Source organism: Trachinotus anak, unplaced genomic scaffold (assembly GCF_046630095.1).
Source record: "Trachinotus anak isolate AG129_WGS33_773 ecotype Australia unplaced genomic scaffold, CSIRO_AGI_Tana_v1 ptg000011l, whole genome shotgun sequence".
Classification (NCBI taxonomy): Eukaryota; Metazoa; Chordata; class Actinopteri; order Carangiformes; family Carangidae; genus Trachinotus; species Trachinotus anak.
Genome location: NW_027273862.1, coordinates 25,902,349 through 25,923,184, shown reverse-complemented (window position 1 = coordinate 25,923,184; position 20,836 = coordinate 25,902,349). Strand labels below are relative to the sequence as shown.

Sequence of the window (20,836 nt, the reverse complement as noted above, 5' to 3'; positions counted from 1 at the left end):
TTGTACTGCAAGATCAGACATCTTGAGGGAAGACAAATACACTGTACATTTTACTGATAGCCTATGTTCAGTATCAATATACCTGTGACTTTCCAGATACATAAATTAACAACATTTCCTCAGGGTTTTAATAGCAAACTTAAACCTGTTGCACTTAAATTGCACACATATTTGTTGTTGCAGTTTAATTGTGTAGAATCAACAAATCAACATGCCTTGTTTGTTTAATCCACAGAAAAACCAGAGTGTAAAACTGACAGGTCCTGGTTTTATGCCTAAAACAGAGCCAGGACAGTGGTATGTGTACAGTCTCTGTGCTAAGCTAACAGGCGGTAGCTTCATATTTACCATATATACCACATCTGAATTACTTCCTAATTTTCCTCTTCTTCTTTCTCCCCTAATTATTTTCAATTCATGTGACAATAAGTGAAACAAGCCACAACACTAAACATAGATTCATACAATTACAGCTTCTCAATTAAAGCGTCTTTATTTCAATTCCATGCAAGATTCCTCCAATGCTCCTCGAGGACAAATGGATTTAAAAAATCAATTACAGCACACAATTAAACCAATGTGTAGAAATTAATGAACTGGTGTGAATGAGAATGCGATTACCTCTACATGTCTCTTAATACTTGACAAGGGATTGCAAATGAAGGTGTCTGAAAGCAGATGAATACCCTTTCTTAGATTTTTACTGGTGACATGATCCTTTTGCGGTGAATGATGGGAGTAACAAACCGGAGGATTCAGGCAGAAGATGAGCACCATATTGTTCAGCAGGAGACATTTTCAGCTTGGAATTCTCTTGAGGTGTTTTTCTTCATTAGAGCCAAAGATTAAAACGTCAGTGAATATAAAATAGCACATCTTATAAGATGAAAATTTGATTAATAATATGTTAAATTGCACTCTTGGAAGCTAATATGTAAAATGTTGTTAATTTATGCACTAAGGATTTCTGCTTCAAGGTTGAAAAGCAAATGGTCTTGTGGAAAAAGCAACACATTAATAAACAGTGTGGGAGCAGAGACGGGCACAGAGGAGAATCCAAACAGCGGCTTATAGTTGAGCTGTACAGTTCATTCTTACCTCAGCAACAGCAGCTGACTCTAATGGCCACTTATCTGCTTGTTCCAGAGCTTTTGACTGTGTAAAATGATCATCCTCAAGAGATGTATTGTCTCAGTTTTCATCAAACGATAGATGTTTGCTTAAAAATTTAGATGGACAGTTCATTCTTGACCTTGGAAGAGGAAAACCATGTGATATTTTTTACCTTGCGTTCAGATTGTACTGTCAACTGCTGTTTCCTTGATCAAGAGTGATCTGACAAGCTGAACGTTTAAGCCCAGCGTGGAAGAGAAATCCCAAAAGTGCTCAGAATAATGAAAAGCTTGAACACCTACAATCCATCTGCTGGTAAAGATCAAGTGATAGGGGTCTGAGGAAAAGAGACTGGGTCTAAAGTATACTCAGTCTAATTAGGTCATGTGGGTCCTTATTTAACTTCCATCAGCTCTGAGCACATTGTACATCATAATCACTGCACTGGAAAATCAGTAGCTTATTTAAAAGATGCCGTCTATTAAATTATAATGCTTTTTTGGAACTTGATTCACAGATGTTCGATTGAGAGGATTGTTATCTTGTGTCTGTCCATTGGCAACAGAATGTTTTATTGTTACAGCAGGAGGTGAAAATAGACCTTCAGTTATTTCTGTAAATTAGTGTTTGAAGCATAAATGTTTCTATGACTTTTTATCTGTTCACTGCTCGTTTCTGCTGTGGCGGCTCATTACCTGGTAGCACATCATGCTGCTTATGATAGCTATTCTCTCTCTAGGGATGGGCACTGCAGATTAGCTTATTAGCTCATACACTGCCTGTGTTTTGGATTGAGTCTTCTTACACTTTGGTTCAGGAAGGTTTTCCATGGGTCTATCTGCGATCAGGTCTAATACTTCTGACCGATGAAGACCTCTACAGTTAAAAGCTCCTGAACAAGTGAGTAGGTGGATGTTGTGTTAATGTTATCTTGTAGCAATTTAAAGCCATGTTTTTATATATATAATATATTATAATTATAAATCATTGTAAGTTATAAGTTAAGCAAGTGTCATCCATCTATCTGTGCCTAACCCCTTTCTTTTCCCTCTCTCCCAGTTTCCCCACCTCCCATCCCTCCAGTCCCCTCCTTCTCTGCTTCCTCTCCTCCCTCTCTCTCATTATGGGAACCACAAAGGGGGGCAATAAAATTAGGCCTCATCTAGTCACTGCCCACTCCCAACTTGTTCTCACTCCCCTAGTTCCTCTCCACAACATCTTTCCACTTAAACCCATCATCAATCCCCATTCAACCCTCTCTTCATACTCAACCCTCATTTCATCCCACCCTCCAATCTCGAACCCCATCATCCCTCCGCCTTCATCCCTCATTCATCCTCCCTTTCCAATAACGTGATTTGCATTGTTAAGTGACTCAGTGGTCTTTGCTTAAGACAAAAGGTTATGTTTCCAGGATTTCTTTGCATAATGAAATAAAATGTACAAGTACTTTTAATAGTTCACACTCAATTTGACCCGAGAGGCAAATAAATTCTTTTGACAATGTGGATTCTTTGGGCAAGCTGCCAAGCATCTGGCCAAACACACTACTACAAACACTGTCAGCAAGTGCTGCATCTCCACATAGGGAGCAGAGTGGTCTCTTTTAACCTTGGGTGTGCAGGAAGAAAGAAACAAGACGAAGGAGATACATCTGTGGTGGGGGAGTCGAGAGAATGAAGCGTCAGGGTCAGAGCAAATCTCTAAACGAGAAAGTGCAAAGTACAGAAGAGTCCTCTTGGGATGGAGGATGGAAAGGATGAATGTTTGAGATTTTGGTAGCATGGCAATTATTAATTATTCATTATCTGTGTAGAAGAGAAGAATAAGAAGATTAGGAATATCTCCAGAGGGTGAACTTAAGGCAGAAAAACATTTTGCTATAAGATATACGTGCCATGATATTGTGGTAGTGGCTTTTGATACCAAAATTCACACTTTTTTTTTTAAATTGCCAATCCGCCTTATACACAGGAGCCTCGGCAGCAGCCTGAATCTCATATGAACCCAACAATAAACCAATAGGATTTGAGATTCTGATGTGACAGCTCATAAAAACGCCATGACCATTTCATCCCATTATCTTCAGGCCAAGGTGAACTTGTCACATGTGGCACGCTCCAGTCCTCCTCCAAGAAAATCCTCAAGTCCTTTTTATCCTTTCTTGGGGTTTTCTTTTGTGTGAGCTTGAGTGACTCACCCATCGCCCAAACAGTTCCTGTTCTCAGCAGCTGGTGTCTCGGGGTTAAGTTTATCCCATTTACTATTGATTTTAGAGGAGCTGCCTTCGCCCTCTTAGGCCAGCGGGATACTCTGAAATTGTTTGCAGAAAAAAAAGCCAGTGTACTTCCAAACAAAGTGTCCTTAAATTGTTTTTTGTGAGGCAGCAGTTAGGTCAATCAAACCATGAAATTGCTTTTGAAACAAGAAAACTGAGGTTTGATATTAGTTGTTTGAGGAACGTCTTTGTCATTGTGCTGATTGTTGTAGCGGGACCTTTAAAAATATACAATTAGCAAACTGTGTTAGAAATTAATTACAAATCTGTGATTATTTGCAAATGAATGATGTGACCTTCATAGTGATTCAGTGTCTATTAACTGCATTGTTTTATGAGCATCGTTATCATTTTTTAAATTATTTAATGAGTTGTTTGACATGGAATGGGGACAAACTCTTTCTTAACGACTAAATATCAGAAATCAAGCCTGTTTGCAGATGCCAGCCAATGAAAACAGAAAAAAAAACAGAAGCACACTGCAGATGGTGAGAGTGAAAGGAAAGATCGGATCAGGAGCCAGCAGAGGGAGAAAGGGCTACAGGCTGGATCTTCAGTGTAAACAGTGCTGCTGTGATAGGAAACTACTGAGATTTAGATTCTTTTAAAACTTAATCACCCTGCTTGTGGCCTTTAGAGGCATGTGGTTCATGCACCACTGATCAGGATCATTAAAGGTACACTGTGGGGCTCTCTTGTTTACATCCAACATTCCTACCCAAACACTTTTTATGCATCCTTATGGCCTAACAAATACATCCTAACATACATCCTAGCATACAAAATATCTTTATCTATCTATATCTATCTTCTTTCTCTTCTTCTTATGCTGGTGCATTGGTGAACTGCTTGGAAGTGTTTTCAGCACTTTCACTTGGAAGATGTGAGCAGATTCAGCCAGTTATGCACCACAACATGAGGCCGTTTGACATGAAGAGCACAAGTTGTTTTGTCTGTGTAAGTGCTCCACTAATTCATATAATCTTTAAGAGAGTATGCGACAGTGTTGGAGCTGGCATTAAAGCAGTTTGTCACTTTTCTTTAACTTCTCCTTATCAGTTGCCAGAAACACTTTAAAATGTCAGTCTTTCAGTTTGCCTTCAGCCTTAATGGTGTGGTCACACCTGCATTTCAAGCAGACGATCCAGATCCACTCTCAAAGGCAAAATAAATCCACATTGGCGAAGATTAAATTGAGAATTCACATCAAAGCCCTATTGAAGACTGTCTTGGTAGTGCAGACCTTTTAGGGAACAGAGAACCAGAGAGTCCATAAAGGAGAAAACTATCATGTTAGTTGCATCACTCCATCCAAATTGTTATAATCCTTGTCTGCTGGAGAATAAACTGCTCCACAATAGAGATGCAGGTGGAGATCTGTGCAGGCTTGCAGTGACCACCGATGTCATTAGACAATGATATTTGGTCGAATGTAGGATGTGATGTCGGGTAACCAAAATTCAATGACAGGACAATGTCTAATGCCACCATCACAGAATACCTACAACAGCTGACCCTGTTATTTAGTTGGTTTTAAGTTGTGTAGTTAAGTAATCATTACATTACATAACATTTACTCATTTGCCAGATGCTTTTATGCAAAGCGACATACAAGTGAGGGAAGCTTCAGTGCAGTGGGAGACCTTGGTGTAAGTACAACATCTATTCAGTAAGTGCAAGGAGATCAAGTAAAGAAGTGAACCGAAAGTGTATAGTAAGTGCTTCTCAGGCATGTTATGGATTTAGAAGTGAGATTCAGGACGCTCCTGCTCTGAGAGCATTCTGTAGCTTGTTCCGCTATCAGGGAACCACAGACGAGGACAGTCTGGACCGCGATTACCAAAATCCAGCGTCTTCCAAATGTTTCATGCCAAATGCCATCTTGACATATAAAGACACAGACATTCTTAATTGTGAGAAAAACCCATTGTCTGCTAAACATTGTTTTGATGCCAACCTGATTTTCACTTCCAAGCAAAATTTAACATTTCTCTCACGACGTTAGAGTCATTACAGCCAAACGTGTTACCGCCACTGCATTGACATCCGGTGCATGCTGGGACGCAATCAGTTGTGAGAGAGCAGTCGAGACAAATATGCCTCTTGAATGAACTAAACTCATCTATTGACCTGTTGGTGACTGAGCTACCCAGCCCTATAACACACAACATAATCTCCACCCATCTGACTCCCAACCCTGCTCTCAGCTCTGATGGGTTAGTAAGAGCCTTTAAACTAAAACCTGTCTGAGAGGTAGCTGTAATCTCACAATGACAGAAATTAGGGACTAAATAATGTTTTTTATGATTAATCCCAGGTGTTACCTTTCAGTTTAATCAAATTTAACACTCACCACCCAGAAGAGTGTTGTGTGAGCCAGGGCCTGGTACTGGTCGATGGTAGAGAGGACACTGAGGATCAGACAGGCCAAAACTATGAGAAACCTGTAGGACAAAAAAATGATTCATACATTAATCTTGATTAAAATGTGATGAATGTAGTTTTTATTTCATTTATTCTTATTTTTTCCAGCTGCATAATAATGTTCAGCTGGCTCTGTTATGTTATTGACAAACATATTTTTCCTTTAAACACCATGTCATCAGTCAAGTCACCTCCTCGCTGCATGTTTCATCATTCCACCTCATATTTATGTCAACACTTTACACTTTGATTTAGACAGAAATACTTGGTGTCTGGTTCGAGTCTGAGCCTCTGAACAACTTTTTTTTTTGAAGTTTCAAGCCAGCAGAGCATTACTTGATATTTTTGTCGTGAAAAGTATCTGACTGAATATAAGCAAACATTCAAGGACAGCCCTCGGGAGGAAATATTGTGAACCTTTTGAACTCCACCATATGAATGCAAAGCGCATGATAAACTTGTCAAATAACGAGCTCACAGGTTCGCACACACACACACACAGTATCAACAAACAGTAAATTGCTCTTTAACATTCTCCTTATTCCCCCCTCAAGGTCACAAGTGTTTCAGCTGCTGCAACAATAAGACGTCTGTAACTCCTCGACCTACTTCAGAAAAATATATTTTATTTCTTTGCAATCTGGTTCAAGCTGCTGTGACACTGCACCAAAAGCATAAGGAGCACTTTTTTATGTGACCTTCAGTTTTTGATTTTTACATTTTTTAACAGCATTTACAAATCTGAGGACTGACGGGATTTCAGGAATCCTTGTATGTCCACGCTTTTGTTATTTGGAAAAAGAGCGGTGTACATTCACAACAAAGGCCTACATGTAGTACACTGTGACAACAAATACATCTTGGGGATTATTTTTCACAGCTGTTCATAAAAGTCAGGGGGAGAGATCCTGTTTAATTTGAAGGTAGTGGAGGAAGCTGGGAAAGCAGAGCTGACTGCAATGAGTCATTCTGAAACTCATAACCTTGTTCACATCTGCTTCCAAGCCAGGAACAGCCTCAGTTCCTGTTTTTATTTTTGTTATTCCTCTGTTGCTTCTGCTGTAAGAGCTGGAGTTACTGTACGCTTTCACAAACTGTAAATTTATATGAAACTTGTTGCTGGAGCATGGACAAACCTCGATTAACCTTTAATCTAAGCTGGCAAGGGATGTGGCCATGAAGGACACAACTTCTGAATGGAACCACGTGATGCCGACAGAACGAACTTACACCGAGGCACAGGAAAGGTTGCTTCCTGTTTAGATAAAGTGTAATAGTGTAACCAGCTGCGAGTATTTTTATTTCAAGACTTGGTACAGAGACAAAAGAGCAGTTCTAATGTTATCATATGTGATTCTGCATGAATCTGCACCTGCGAAGGGTTGATATGGACGTGTAATTTTATACATATATATATATATATATATATATATATATATATATATTGCAAATGAGACAAAGATAAATTAAATATTTTTAATAAAGTTGATTACAGTTACAAGTTCACATCCTTAACCCCGAGGCCATTAGGTTGCTCCAACTGTGGTAACAAGACTAAGACTCTTCAGCCACGCCAGCGGCTCTGTGAGGCTGCACTTAGCCACACTGGTGCTTTGAGGTAAATGCTAACGTCAGCATGCTAAGATGCTCACGGCATCAGTGCTAACATGCTGACGTCTTTGTTTACCGTGTTCATGTTTCGAAAAATTAGCATATTAACATTTGCTAATTAGCACTAAGTGCTAAGTACAGCTGAGGGTGATGGGAATCTCTTTATTTGCAGCTATCTGGTCACAAACCAAAAAGTGTGTTTGATCTGATGATGGTGCGAGATGAAAAGTGAAGGAATCACCAAAGTTATTATAATTAGTCCTGAGGGAAGCAAGTATATCTGAACCAAATTTCATGGCAATTAAAGAGTTGTTGAGATATTTAATTGAAAAGCATCAGTTACCCTCAGAGTGATGCTAAAGCAAAGGTCAGGGGATAAGTTAGTTAATAGGATCCATACAGTGGAGGAAATAATTATTTGATCCCTCACTAATTTTGTAAGTTTGCCCGCTGACATAGAAGCGATCAGTCTATAATTTTAAAAGTAGGTTCCTTTTTGAAACGAGAGACAGAATATCAAAAAGAAAATTCAGAAAACCACATTATATAAAAGATATAAATTGATTTGCATTTCATTGAGTGAAATAAGTATTTGATCCCCTGCCAACCATTAACAATTCTGGCTCCCACAGACTGGTTAAATAGTCCTACTCCTTAGACACACCGAAAAAAACTTGTTACCTGCAGCAAAGACACCTGTGTCAATCAGTCACCTGTATAAAAGACACCTGTCCATGCAATCAATCAGACTCCAACCTCTCCACCATGGGCAAGACCAAAGAGCTGTCTAAGGACATCAGGGACAAGATTGTAGACCTGCACAAGGCTGGATTGGGCTACAAGACCATAGGCAAGAAGCTGGGTGAGAAAGAGACAACTGTTGGTGCAATTATTCGAAAATGGAAGAAACACAAAATGACCATCAATCGACCTTGTTCTGGGGCTCCACGCAAGATTTCACCTCGTGGCGTATCACTGATCATGAGGAAGGTGAGAAATCAGCCAAGAACTACGCGGGAGGTGCTTGCTAATGATCTCAAGGCAGCTGGGACCGCAGTCACCAAGAAAACCATTGGTAACACACTACGCCGCAGTGGATTAAAATCCTGCAGTGCCCGCAAGGTCCCCCTGCTCAAGAAGGCACATGTACAGGCCCGTCTGAAGTTTGCCAATGATCAAACTTGGGAGAAAGTGCTGTGGTCAGATGAAAACAAAATCGAGCTCTTTGGCATCAACTCCACTCGCCGTGTTTGGAGGAAGAAAAATGCTGACTATGACCCCAAGAACACCGTCCCCACCGTCAAGCATGGAGGTGGAAACATTATGCTTTGGGGGTGTTTCTCTGCTAAGGGGACAGGACGACTTCACCGCATTGATGGAAAGATGGACGGGGCCATGTATCGTAAAATCCTGAGTGACAACCTTCTTCCCTCCACCAGGGCACTGAAAATGGGTCGTGGATGGGTCTTCCAGCACAACAATGACCCAAAACATACGGCCAAGGCAACAAAGGAATTGCTCAAAAAGAAGCATATTAAGGTAATGGAGTGGCCTAGCCAGTCTCCGGACCTTAATCCCATAGAAAATCTGTGGAGGGAGCTGAAGCTTCGAGTTGCGAAGCAACAGCCTCGAAATCTTAAGGATTTGGAGATGATTTGCAAAGAGGAGTGGACCAAGATTCCTCCTGATATGTACCTGGTAATTAACTACAAGAAACGTCTGACCTCTGTGCTTGCCAACAAGCGTTTTGCCACCAAGTACTAAGCCATGTTTTGCCTGGGGATCAAATACTTATTTCACTCGATAAAATGCAAGTCTGTTTATGTCTTTTATTTAAAGTGATTTCCTGGATTTTCTTTTTGATATTCTATCTCTCACTATTTGAATAAACCTACCATTAAAATTATAGACTGTTTGTTTTTTTGTCAGTGGGCAAACTTACAAAATCAGCGAGGGATCAAATAATTATTTCCTCCACTGTACATGTCTGTAGAAAAAATATTAGTGGATAATTGAATATTGACTTGCTGGTAGCACCTCATGGAAATTCAGGGGATCATTATCAAAGTCATTAGGGGATCCAGTTGGTATTGGAACATATAAGAAACCCAGTATGGAACTGGCATAATTTGACAATACTCCACAGCGTTGATGGAAGAATCACTCTACTGTCATCCAGTTGATATTGTTTTAAACTGTTGTTCAGGAAACAGCCCTAATGGTTCACTGTCTTGTCCCTATATGAGCAGACTTGATGGAAACTATGTGTAGAGGCAGTTATAGTTTCCAGTCTGTGTTTGCACCATGAAGGCCCTTATCACCACATGCTACAGCCCGAGTTTATTGAATACTGGCCAGGAATCCAAACACCCCCCCCGCCTTTAGACTAACACATACACAGACACACAGACTTGAATGTGCACGGCACACGTCCACACAGATAAAAGACAGAGGAGAGACCTGCTCAGGAGAGATGGGCGGGTGCAGCTAACAAAGCAGCTGGTCCTGTCTGAAAGAACAGAACATGCAGACAATGCAACACGTAATGACTCTGAAGTTCCGTGCCTGTGCCTTCTGCAAACACACATCAAAACAAATACAGTCTGCTGCCTTGTGCAAATTGGTGCAAATTTGTCTATTAAGAAGAGCAGGGCAAAAACCCCCCAAAAATTTTAACGAAAATGCTCTCGGGTTAGGAGGCAGTGTAATTCATCAAATCTTTCCTTCAAATGTGACAGAGACAGTTTAAAAGAGGATCAAAAGAAATACAAATGAACAGCAGACTTTCCAAACCAAACACCCCAGTATGCTAATGGTTGTAATTTGTCAGTGAAGCTCTGCTTAAATTATTTCAGAGCTTTTGAAATGCCAGTAAACATACACACTCAGTATGCTGGGCGCACACTTCTGCTTCACTTTTAATCCATCTGAGACAGTCTGACTCGTCAGGCCCTCACTACTAACTGCACCTTCACTCGCTTTACTTTCAGGCCTATAGATAATACAGGCTCTGTATCACTGAGTGGCACTTGTGGGCTTGGTGTAGCAACAGACAAAATAATAAATTGGCTCAGCTACATAGGCACCACTGAACTCTAAACAAAAGCTCAAAGCATTGCTCCTATCTATTATTGATGGACAGATTCACTTGCAGTCTGTTGTGCACTGAGTGTAGAGACAAAGCAGAGGACGGGATGGGAGTTAGTAGAGACGCTGCTGACCAATGTTTGGAACAACAATCCTACTTGACTATTTTCACTGTTACAATGTGCCAAACAACATTACAACGTGAAAAAACACTAAATGTACAACCCAAAGGCAGTGCAACACAAAACAGAGGTTAAGATGAGTACACTGTAATTAATGTTGGACAATCAATAGAGGCCTGTGTCAGGACCTCAGACAAAACTTGGGTTTGTATGGGGTTAATAGCTTAGCGATAAAAGGCGGCAAACAGTCGGTGACCTTGTCTGTGTTCTCCATTAAGAAACTCAGCTCCTGTGTTTTGTAAAACAGGCTCAAAAGAAAGACGTTTGAGTGAGGCCCGGGTGCAGAGAACTGAAGGGGTTTAAGACAGAAAAGATAAAAGCCCAGACTTCTTAAAGGAGCGAGTACAAGCAGCTCAAGTCAAAAATGTTTGCAAAATGGAAAAGAATACGAAAACATGAACTCTTAGCCTGTTTGTTAAAACATTTAAAAATTGTGTCTGGATTTACTTATACCCGCGTGATACAGTTTGACAGAATATCTGCTGTGAAAAACACTTTTGATTTTCTCTTACGTCCCGTGGTTGACACATCTAAAACCAGCTTATTAAATGAATCCATGCTGCTCCGGACTAAAATACTGCCTTTACTGTTCAACTTATGGTACAGTGCAGACAGCAACCAAGCAAGTGTACTAAACCAGCAGAAAATAACAACTACAACATGGATAAATGTTCTTTATTTCAAAAGAGTGTGGGATATACTTTCATAAATGCATAAAGCTGAATGTATACCACGTTCCCTCTCAGTGAAATGCCATATTGCTCAGTATACTTACAGAGACTGCAAGCATACTCCACACACACACACACACATACACACATACACACACACTGACATACATATGCATGTGCAAACACGCACACACATGGGTACCTCTGATAAGGCCTGGGGTCGCTCTGACGTACGAGTTCTGGGTCAGTGATAAGGCCGTGCTTGTTTTTAACTGCTTTTCTCCCACTTAAACACTTGCAGAACAAGGCACTGAATTGACCCTAAAAACCCAGAGGATGTTCAGACATCACAGTAACATGCTCTTACAACAAACACCTGGCGGTGTTATTGAACTAAGAGAGTTTTTTCGAACAAAGACTACGAGACACAATGCGAATTGACCCAAAACTACTAACTCTGAATACGTGGCTTAACGCTGCAGGGAATGTGTTGCATAAATATACTGTAGGGTTCTAAAGGTATGTTTTTTCTGAAGCCTGGATTTGAGCGTGCAGCTTCCTGCCGTGTTTGTCAGTAAAGCCATAATCACATTACACTTCAGTCCTGCGAATACTGGCTCTGTCTCCCATTCATGTCAACTGAAGCCCACACAACAGACACAGTCAGGAACACACTGCCGTACTGGGTGAAATCTCCTGGCTGCCTCCAGCAGACTAAAGTCTGAGGATCACCTTTGTTCAGCTTTGACTATGTGCATGTGCAACACTGTTGGAAAAGTAAAAGTCGTGGTTGTAGCATGTATCATCGCCACAATTGTGCAAACTCCTGCTTCACTTCCACAGACTGTTTAGAGTTTGTGATCTCTCTGTTCAGTATTTGTTACCAACACAGGAACTGCTGACATCGTGTCCTTTTCAGGGGCCGGGTGCAGGGCTGTTTCTGTCAATGGCAGGCCAATGCGACTTTAGTGAAACCAGAAATTTGAAATCTGAGGCAAACAGGGCTGGCGTCTGTGCAGAGCGGAGTAGCAGCAAACAAACAACCATCTGGGCTGAGTGACTGAAAAAACGTGTCAGTCAGGGCAAAGCTAACCTTAAAACACAGTGAAATTTCCAAATGATCACTGTCATACACACCCAAAGAAGGGACATTTGCCACTGATCCTGTGGTTTATGAAAAAAACATTGATTTTGTATTTTAAGAAACACTTTGTGGTGTTTCCTGTGATTCCATGAACTCTGAGGTTTCTTGGAATCAGCTGGAAATGACCATTACGGAAAAATTCAAGCATCTCACCTCTTATGTACAAAGTCAAAAAATATAATATTCAAAATGTTGATGCTTAATTTATTTTCCCGTAATCACAGCAGCCACTGGTTTTCCTATTAATATGTATTATGCAGTTATTCTTGGTAATGTTCTTATGTGTTTAAGCAGCACTGCGTTGGCTTATGCTCCCTTTGAGTCAGTGAGACTCTAACCTGCCCCGACAGCCTGCCTTTCCCTGCGTCCCCTCCGACACTGCAGGGTCACAGGGTGGCAGCACCACAGAGGGCTGCTACCTCCTCCACAGCACACACACACACACACACACACACACACACACACACACACACACACACACGGCCAAGTTTAGCTGCCTGCTATCAGTGCCAGCAAGTGGGGACAGACAGCACACATGGGGGTGAGCTGGAAGATCACATCCCACATTCCTCAGCCTCTGTGTGAACAGTCCAGTCCAATTATTGAATTGCCAGTTTCCTCCACATGAGTTATACCAGCAACAGTGAAATGTACTGTATGTGTTGATATTATTGATATCAGTGGTGTGTTCAGAGGTATATCACTGGTAACAACATTTCATTTTAAAGGAAAAAAGGCAGATTTTCAAGCTACCTCACAAAACTGTCACATCAGTTTTGGGTGGTGAACTATATCTGACATTTTCATTTAGCAGATTTAAACACACACACACACACACACATGCATTTTATGTTCACTGCTTGCTGTGTGATTTATATTTCATTCTCATACGGCCAGGTAGTCTCACACACCTGTCAGACTGTCAGGAGGGAAAAACATACTCAAACATTCCCTGTCTGGTTGAATTAGTGAAAATGTTCTGCTGTTCTAGACTCAGTGAATGCAAAGCAGAAACCTCTGCATTCAAACTGTTGTGGGAAATTAAATGTTCAATGGTGCAAAGGAAAATAGTCTCTCAAATGAAATATGTGTATTATATTCCTTTAGTGCTCCTCTGAGTACCTATCTTGTCTGAAATTCTGCTGTCTGTGATGAATTATAAGGTATTTTTTAATGTGCTGTGGCTAGACTAAAATATCCTCATAATATTCCTACAGGGACCTCCAGTTGTGCAGTGATATCTGCGCAGCATCTTTATAAAATTCACAGGATTAACATTTCTTTGTAGCGGGGGCTTCCATGGCTCTACATGCGCAATTAACTCCCCGTTTAATTAGGATTTTAGAGTTGCAATTATGCCCTTGAATACCCCGTGGATCTGGATGATTATGAAAATAAAAACACTCACACTGTGAAGTGATACACGAAGCACTTCCAGCCAGACGGCCTTTCCAGAAAGTTATACACGCGTCCTTGGATGTAGGCGCGGGTGAGGACTGGCCGGACCCCGGTGCTGTATACCGACATCCGCACAGACATCCGGGGGTGAGATAAGTACGGGTGGAGGTGAACAGGGGGGACCTCTGTGCGAGTTTTACCGTCTTCTGGCATTTTGTCGTGTTCAGAAAACGTGTCGTTGCCCACCGGTGTCCCTGGTTCAGGCGCGCTGAACGTGGTTTCCGACAGCTCCAAATCCGGTGGTCTGTTTCTACGTGCCACACCAGAAGACCTCCGAGTGTCCCCCTGACAGGGGGCGAAATGAGACATTATAGCTTCCCGCTACCCTCCTGTCGGTGGGCTAACTTTATTACTCGGTGACTGACTCAAACTGACAAAAGTTCGCTCATGTGCGCTCACCTTCCGTGGCGCGCCTGTTCGCGCCAGGGCGCATAAAACTGTAACAGAAACGGTGTTATTAGTGCTCTAGATCACCGGGATGGTGTTTCTTTAATTTAACTTTACAGCTCTCTGCGTTGTGGAGGAAATGGCGAGTCTCAGTCTTGAATGAGTGTCCCCTGCCTCTTTCAGAGCACTTATCAGTCACAAGAGCTGTGTGCGCCAGGCGGTGCGCTGTCAGCCGCCAGCTGTTCAGACGTTTTACTGTTTTTGCAAAACTGCTTCAAAGCGATCAAATAATTCATATTCGCACAGGATGCAAACCTCAAAATATTTTTGCAAATAATATGTGAACACAAATGTCGTGCAGCTGTCATTCTGTATATAGATGAGGAAAGTTTCACTTGTCAAAATGACTGTGGATATTGTTGTGTCATTCCTGCATGTGTTAATGAAGAGAAGCACAGCACTATATAAGCAGAAAACAAAGCACTTGTATACCTCAAGGTTACCACTGAATTGTGTTGCAATATTGTCAAAAGCTCTTGCATCATACTGGGGTAATCATACACTTAAAGTAACCAAAGGCACAGTCAAAACACACAAGTAAACAAAAGGGTGAACCCACCACCAAAAGTCAAAACACAAGACTGGAACCTGCTATGATGCACAGGTCTTTTGATATCAGTCAGTAAAAGTGGACCTACAACAATTACATTTACAATTACATTTTAATGTGAAACCTGAACATATGAGGAGTAAGTGTGCAGACGTTTTTTACAATAAGTTCTATAAAGACTGCAAGGTAGACAGACACTTGTTGATTAACTCAAGTTTCAATCAAGGTTGATCATATGATATTGTCTGTATTGTATGTGGAGCAAAAGATGCATTTTCATTTGTTGATGCTGTTGTTTCCAGCGTCAGATTTGTTTATGCTGTCAAAGGCCATCAGCAGTAACCAGTACTGCTGGAAATGCATAATTAGCAATGCATTTGTAAAATATCTTCAATTTTTAATTTTTGCACATTGTTGTTTATGCCTTCATTTATTATTTAGGAGAGCTCCATCTCTAAAGAAAACAACGTGATTGGCTAAATTCATTTGTGCAGGATTGAAAGGCCTCCCATTGTTCAGGATGACATTCAGACTATGAGTCATTTCCCTCATTAAACTGTCAGTTGGAAGCAAGTTAGAAGTAACAGTCATTGTGTGAAAGGCATGTTTGGGAGCTCTACCCAGTTCTCATCTACAGTACATACCTGTCACCAACAGTCAATGTGCAACTGCTGAGACTGTAAGTATTATTAGAAGGAGCAACTTGTCATGTAGCTCTGCATTGTGTCCATATAGGCTTTAACTTTCCTTTCTCTTTGTCACCTACAAAAAACTCCCACCTCCATCTTGAGCTGCTCAAAGTAAGAGCAAAAAGAAACACCTCTGACTAAATGATATAATAGAAAGCAGCATGTTAGGCTCCAGCTTGAAATGTCCATAAAATAACTGACTTATGTGTGATTAATTACACTTTGAAAATAAACCATCAATCTTGGTGTTACTGTAATCTAAAGAAACTCTGGGGACACATGCAGCTTAGTTTGACAAGGTTACCCTGTGGATTTTTTTTTTTTTTTTTTTTTTTTTTTTTTTGCAGTGACCTTGGCAAAGCTTGTCCAAGGAGGAGGAAACAAGTTCACTGCTGTGGATTTTAATAGGAGTCGGGTAACAGCCATGTGATGACAGGATCTGTTGCCAGGTAGATATTAAACACAACTCTAACTGGTTCTTGTTGTTTCCAACATGCTACCCAACAGGGCAGTTACCTTGAAGGTCAACCATGCTGCCAAATTTGATTTATGAGACGGAAATAAATACTTTACTTCTCAGGGTAATTTAGAAATGTTGATGTTTAGAATTGATTTGTGACTTAACTGATCAGTCAAATTATGCAAAAGTGAATAGCTACCATCTTGATAACTGATTAATTATCTATGTAATTTTTTAAAAGGAAAAATTTTCAAAGAGTCACAAGATTTTTCAGTGTAAACATTTGTTTGTGGTTGTGGTTTTTGTGGTTTGTCACACCACAAAATTGCCTTGTTTTCAGTTTTGTGGCTTTGTTTTTTTCATCTGTCCACTGGATTTTTAAATGGTTTATTTCACTTAACAACAGTATATTAAACATAAACATTTAACAACATAGACATTTAACCAGTAGGTTTAGCTGACATATTCATAAACATCAAATTTGGAGGTACATGGATAACAATGATATCTATTGCATTTCCTACTTTTGTTAATTGTTAATTTTGTTAATTAATTGTTAATTTCTGATCATATACAGCTCAAATGAAAAATGTATTAATCAAGAAAATAATTGGAAGATAAACAAATAATAAAAATAATTGTTAGTTACTGGCCCTTTAATGTACGCATTGATTAAACCGCTTTACCAGCAAACCAGGGATCATTAAAATATTTTTCAAAAAGGAGCAGACTGGAGTTAGAATTGTTTATTGACGATGTGCAAAAGAAGAAAAGTGCTTTGTTTCTCAAATGTTGATCAAACCAAAACTGTCCACAATCACCATTAACACGCATGTTGCATCATCCTTTACTCATTTTCCCATTAGTGATGAATATTATGTATTTTAAACCATGTCCAAGCAGTTTGGAAGACTGACTTCACCTAAAGAAAAAGGCCACACATTGAAGTTGAAACCATACGGCAGTCAGAAAGCTACTGGAGTCTGGTGTCAACTGTTGCAATCAGGTTAAAGAAAAGTAGAATCTCATCTACCTCCACAAGTGCATATGAAGCAGGCAGTTTTTTTATTAACTGTTATTTACTCTGGCTGCTCTAGATGAGATTAAGAGATTCGTTTTCGTAGCCCAGGTTTAACAGCATTAACTCATAATTTAGTTTGCAGTGAGGGTGTGTCAGGGGGCAAACAATAACATTCTTCTGTAATTAATTGATGATCTCAATAAGAGAAAACGAAAGAGAGAGAAAAAGCAAAGATGCAGATATGGAATCATAGAAATTACAAGTGGAATGTCAACAGTTTCCAGTAGATTCATCCTCCCAGTCCTAGATGCTTTGAACAGTTACATAAGGTTGAAATGTTTCTGCAGGGTACACCAGAGACAGCCTTTCCAAACAGGCTCTGTCCAAGCGTTCAGGCCAGTCAGTAGGAATTAGTCATGGGATCTCAGACTGTATTGTCTTCCATATTTATGACTAATATAAACACATAAAGGGAAGGGGAGCCATCCCTTGATGGCCTTATAAACAAATTATCAGCGACTAAGCCTATTCATGTAAAGACATGGCTAATCAAGCCACAGCATATAATGTGTAAAGATGGGTGAGGGTTTTGCATTTTCTGATATAACCCAATTAATAATGATGAAGAGCATGTGCGTCAGTGTGTCGACGCTGTTGTACACATAATCACTGTGGCCCAATTCAGGGACTGCACCCTTTGAAGTCTGTGTTTCTTGACCAAATATGACAAGGCTGTCCCCTTCCAAAGGCTTCTCTGAGTGCAGCTTTAAAGATGGGTCCCACTTTTGCCTGAATTTGGAGGACGCAGTTGGTGTACCTTTTGCAACCCTCATTCTGAGTGCAGATAAAACACATGGTAGGCGGCAAAACAATGTCACCTGTCATGAACTCCCATTTGAAATTTAAAATTTGGCTTGCCTTGACTGATGTTGGCTGGGAAACAGAACTCTGTCCTTTTTTCCTCTGCTATGTTGCAGCCATGTGAACAGCCAATCACAGCCCACTGTGACACAAAGCAGTTTATTTTAAACTAAGGTGAAATTCAGTGACAGTTTTTCCCACTGATTTCAAATGGATGCTATTGTTCTGAAATCAATTACAACATCTATTATAATTACCAGTCAATTGCAATCACTGCTGGTCCAATCATCTGGCCCAGGTAAAAAGCTACTGAAAAGTGCAAATAATGGAAGTCATACATAAATGCCACTGGATGATTGCAGCCTGTATAATAGAATAATTGCAGCCATACAGATATAATGCATTAGATTATATCATCATACTGGAAATATTTTTTGTGTGCATATTGTGATGCTCTGTCCTAGGGGATCTTGTTTTGTTTGCAACATGAGATGACTAAAGAAAATTCCTCTCAATTTAATGTAATTGAAATGACCTTGTTTCCAAACCATGATTCACCAGCCAAATATCAGCAGAAATAGGTCTTGTGTTGTTCCCACTGATGGATGCGTGAAGAACGGTGGGATTAGGAATGGGCACATCAAAACTTCTGTCATAGCTTCACACCCTTTGATGTGCCCAGCTAGATGGCTACATCCATGAGAAATAGCAACAGAAAAATGGTCACAAAAATGGCAACAAGTCTATATGACACTGAAAGCAGAGGTTGTTGTAAGTCTACTTGCAGAGCAAATCTCTTAAATAGATTTTTCTTCAGACTATGTGAAAAGCATCAACTGCTTCCAGCAACTGTTGCAAAAGCTTTGCAACATGAGAACATTGTGATGGAACAGCAATATTACTCACTTTGATTGTATAGGGTAGAACAAAACAAAACAAAAACTCCCTTCCTTTCCAACAACAAATAAGCTAACATGAATATGATATTGGGCTCAATGAATGAGTTGAAAGAAGTACAGAATATTTACCATTGCTGCCAATTAGCTATCATGATAACCTGAATAATATCCTTGACTTATGGCAGATATTTCAAGGAACGGGTTCAACAGTGTGCCATGACAAAAATCTTCTGTCCATCCTGACTTAATAGCATCACGCATTTCCTGCAGATTTTTTGCTCTGTTGTATCTCATCCCTAAGGTTCTCTGCTGAGTTGAAATCCAGTGTCTTTGGAGGCCGCTGGAGTTAAGGTAAGTCACTGTCCTGTTGCATTTTCTTCACAAAAGTATTCATTTGGAAAAAAGCTCAACTGTGACCACATGGGGCTGCTTGAGTTATGCTGTTGTATTCAGGATATGCAAGACTGGCACAGAGCTAAGAAAGCCTTTTCCTTACCAACCTTTACTATAGATCAATCAAGATTAATTTGGTGATTATTGATTCATTGTGTCCTTGTGATCACTCTACCATTGCTCCTCCTCAACATGCCCATGAACCACCTCTGAATCAAAGGTCAAATTCAGGATGGGTGAACATAAAAGAACCTCAGTTTAATATTATGTAACAGGAAGAAACTGCATAACATTCCTTCATTTTCTCTACCTCCTATTACATCACCATAAATAACATGGTCACAGAAACACTTGTTTCTGATTCACTGGCTGCTAAATATGCATTGTTTTTTTGTTGTCCTGTCTGAACCACTACATAGTCTTAATACATTTAGAATTAGTTGAGACACAGCATATATGAGAGGAGTACCAGCTGTGCAGGAAGTCAGGCACAAGGGAAAACACACCGAGGGTGACTGGTGGACAGGTGGGAAATGTCAGCACCTGAAAGAGAGACATAACACACACACGGAGGGAGGTTGAGACTGATACTCGAGCAGCTGTGACAAACTCAAAACCTGTGACTTGATTGTGGAAAGACATTATTACAACCTCAGGCATGATGTGTACATGACAACATTTGGGAAGTCTGCTTGTATTGTAGGCAGTTTTTATGGGTTAGGAGACACAGATGGATGGACGACCCGAAAACATAATACCTCTGGCCACAGCTGTTGTGGAGGTATTATTTTTTCTGGCTGCCCATTTGTCCATCCCTTTCTTGTGAACACAATACCTCAGGAACACCTTAAGGGAATTTCTAGATTAGAAGTGTCGGTCAATGGTCAAAGGTCACGTTCACTGTGTCTTCACAAAACATGTTTTAGGCCATAACCGAAGAATTTATGTGCTTCTTATGACACAATACACCTTTTATTAAATTCCTTCAAAGTCTTCACTACAGATATTATATGAGTCTGGACAGACATTCAACTTTACTGAGCAGTTGGCAGAAGCATAAAACCATGAGGCAGTAATTCTAGTTAGCATTAGCAACAGTAAAAGTAACCTTTTACATTATTAAAATGCTTTTACAGACAATTTTAAATGGTTTTCAGTTTACAGTGATGAACATTTTGGTAAATAGCTCGAGGCAATAGGTTTCCAATACATCACTTTCCCATGCAACACTTTTGCATGTTTTTGCTTATGTCAGTTGTGAATGTACAGCGATTTGATCCAGAATCACCACAAAACAGATCCTCTACAGTCTCTATCCCAGTAAAACAAAAAAAAAAGCTTTTTAAAAGCTACTTAAAATATTTATACAGTACTTCTCATCAAATGTGTGTGCATGTAGTTTGGTCATTAATTCATTCCACATACTTCTGCAAAATGATAAGCACAAATACCTCTCAAAATATCGGAATATTTTTTAAGGGCAAGAACGTGCAGTGCAAGAAGAAGGAATATTGATTTATTGGCTTTCCAGTCCATTATGTGGTTATT

General features: G+C 40.1%; 1 protein-coding gene across 3 annotated transcripts in view; it reads right to left on the bottom strand.

The window, feature by feature from the left end:
* Positions 1-14,566, bottom strand: part of kcnq1.1 (potassium voltage-gated channel, KQT-like subfamily, member 1.1) — a 37,051-nt gene extending 22,485 nt beyond the window's left edge. The window contains exons 1-3 of one of the 3 annotated variants that reach the window (XM_071489360.1): positions 14,368-14,565; positions 13,919-14,253; positions 5,745-5,835 (exon numbers count right to left, since the gene is read on the bottom strand). In XM_071489360.1, the coding sequence (XP_071345461.1) occupies positions 5,745-5,835; positions 13,919-14,121 (294 nt within the window). In that variant the 5' untranslated portion in view covers positions 14,122-14,253; positions 14,368-14,565. Of the gene's footprint in view, positions 1-5,744; positions 5,836-13,918 lie in introns of all 3 variants that reach the window. The other 2 variants (XM_071489358.1, XM_071489359.1) reach the window with 2 other exon arrangements.
* Between the last annotated feature and the right edge of the window lie 6,270 nt (positions 14,567-20,836).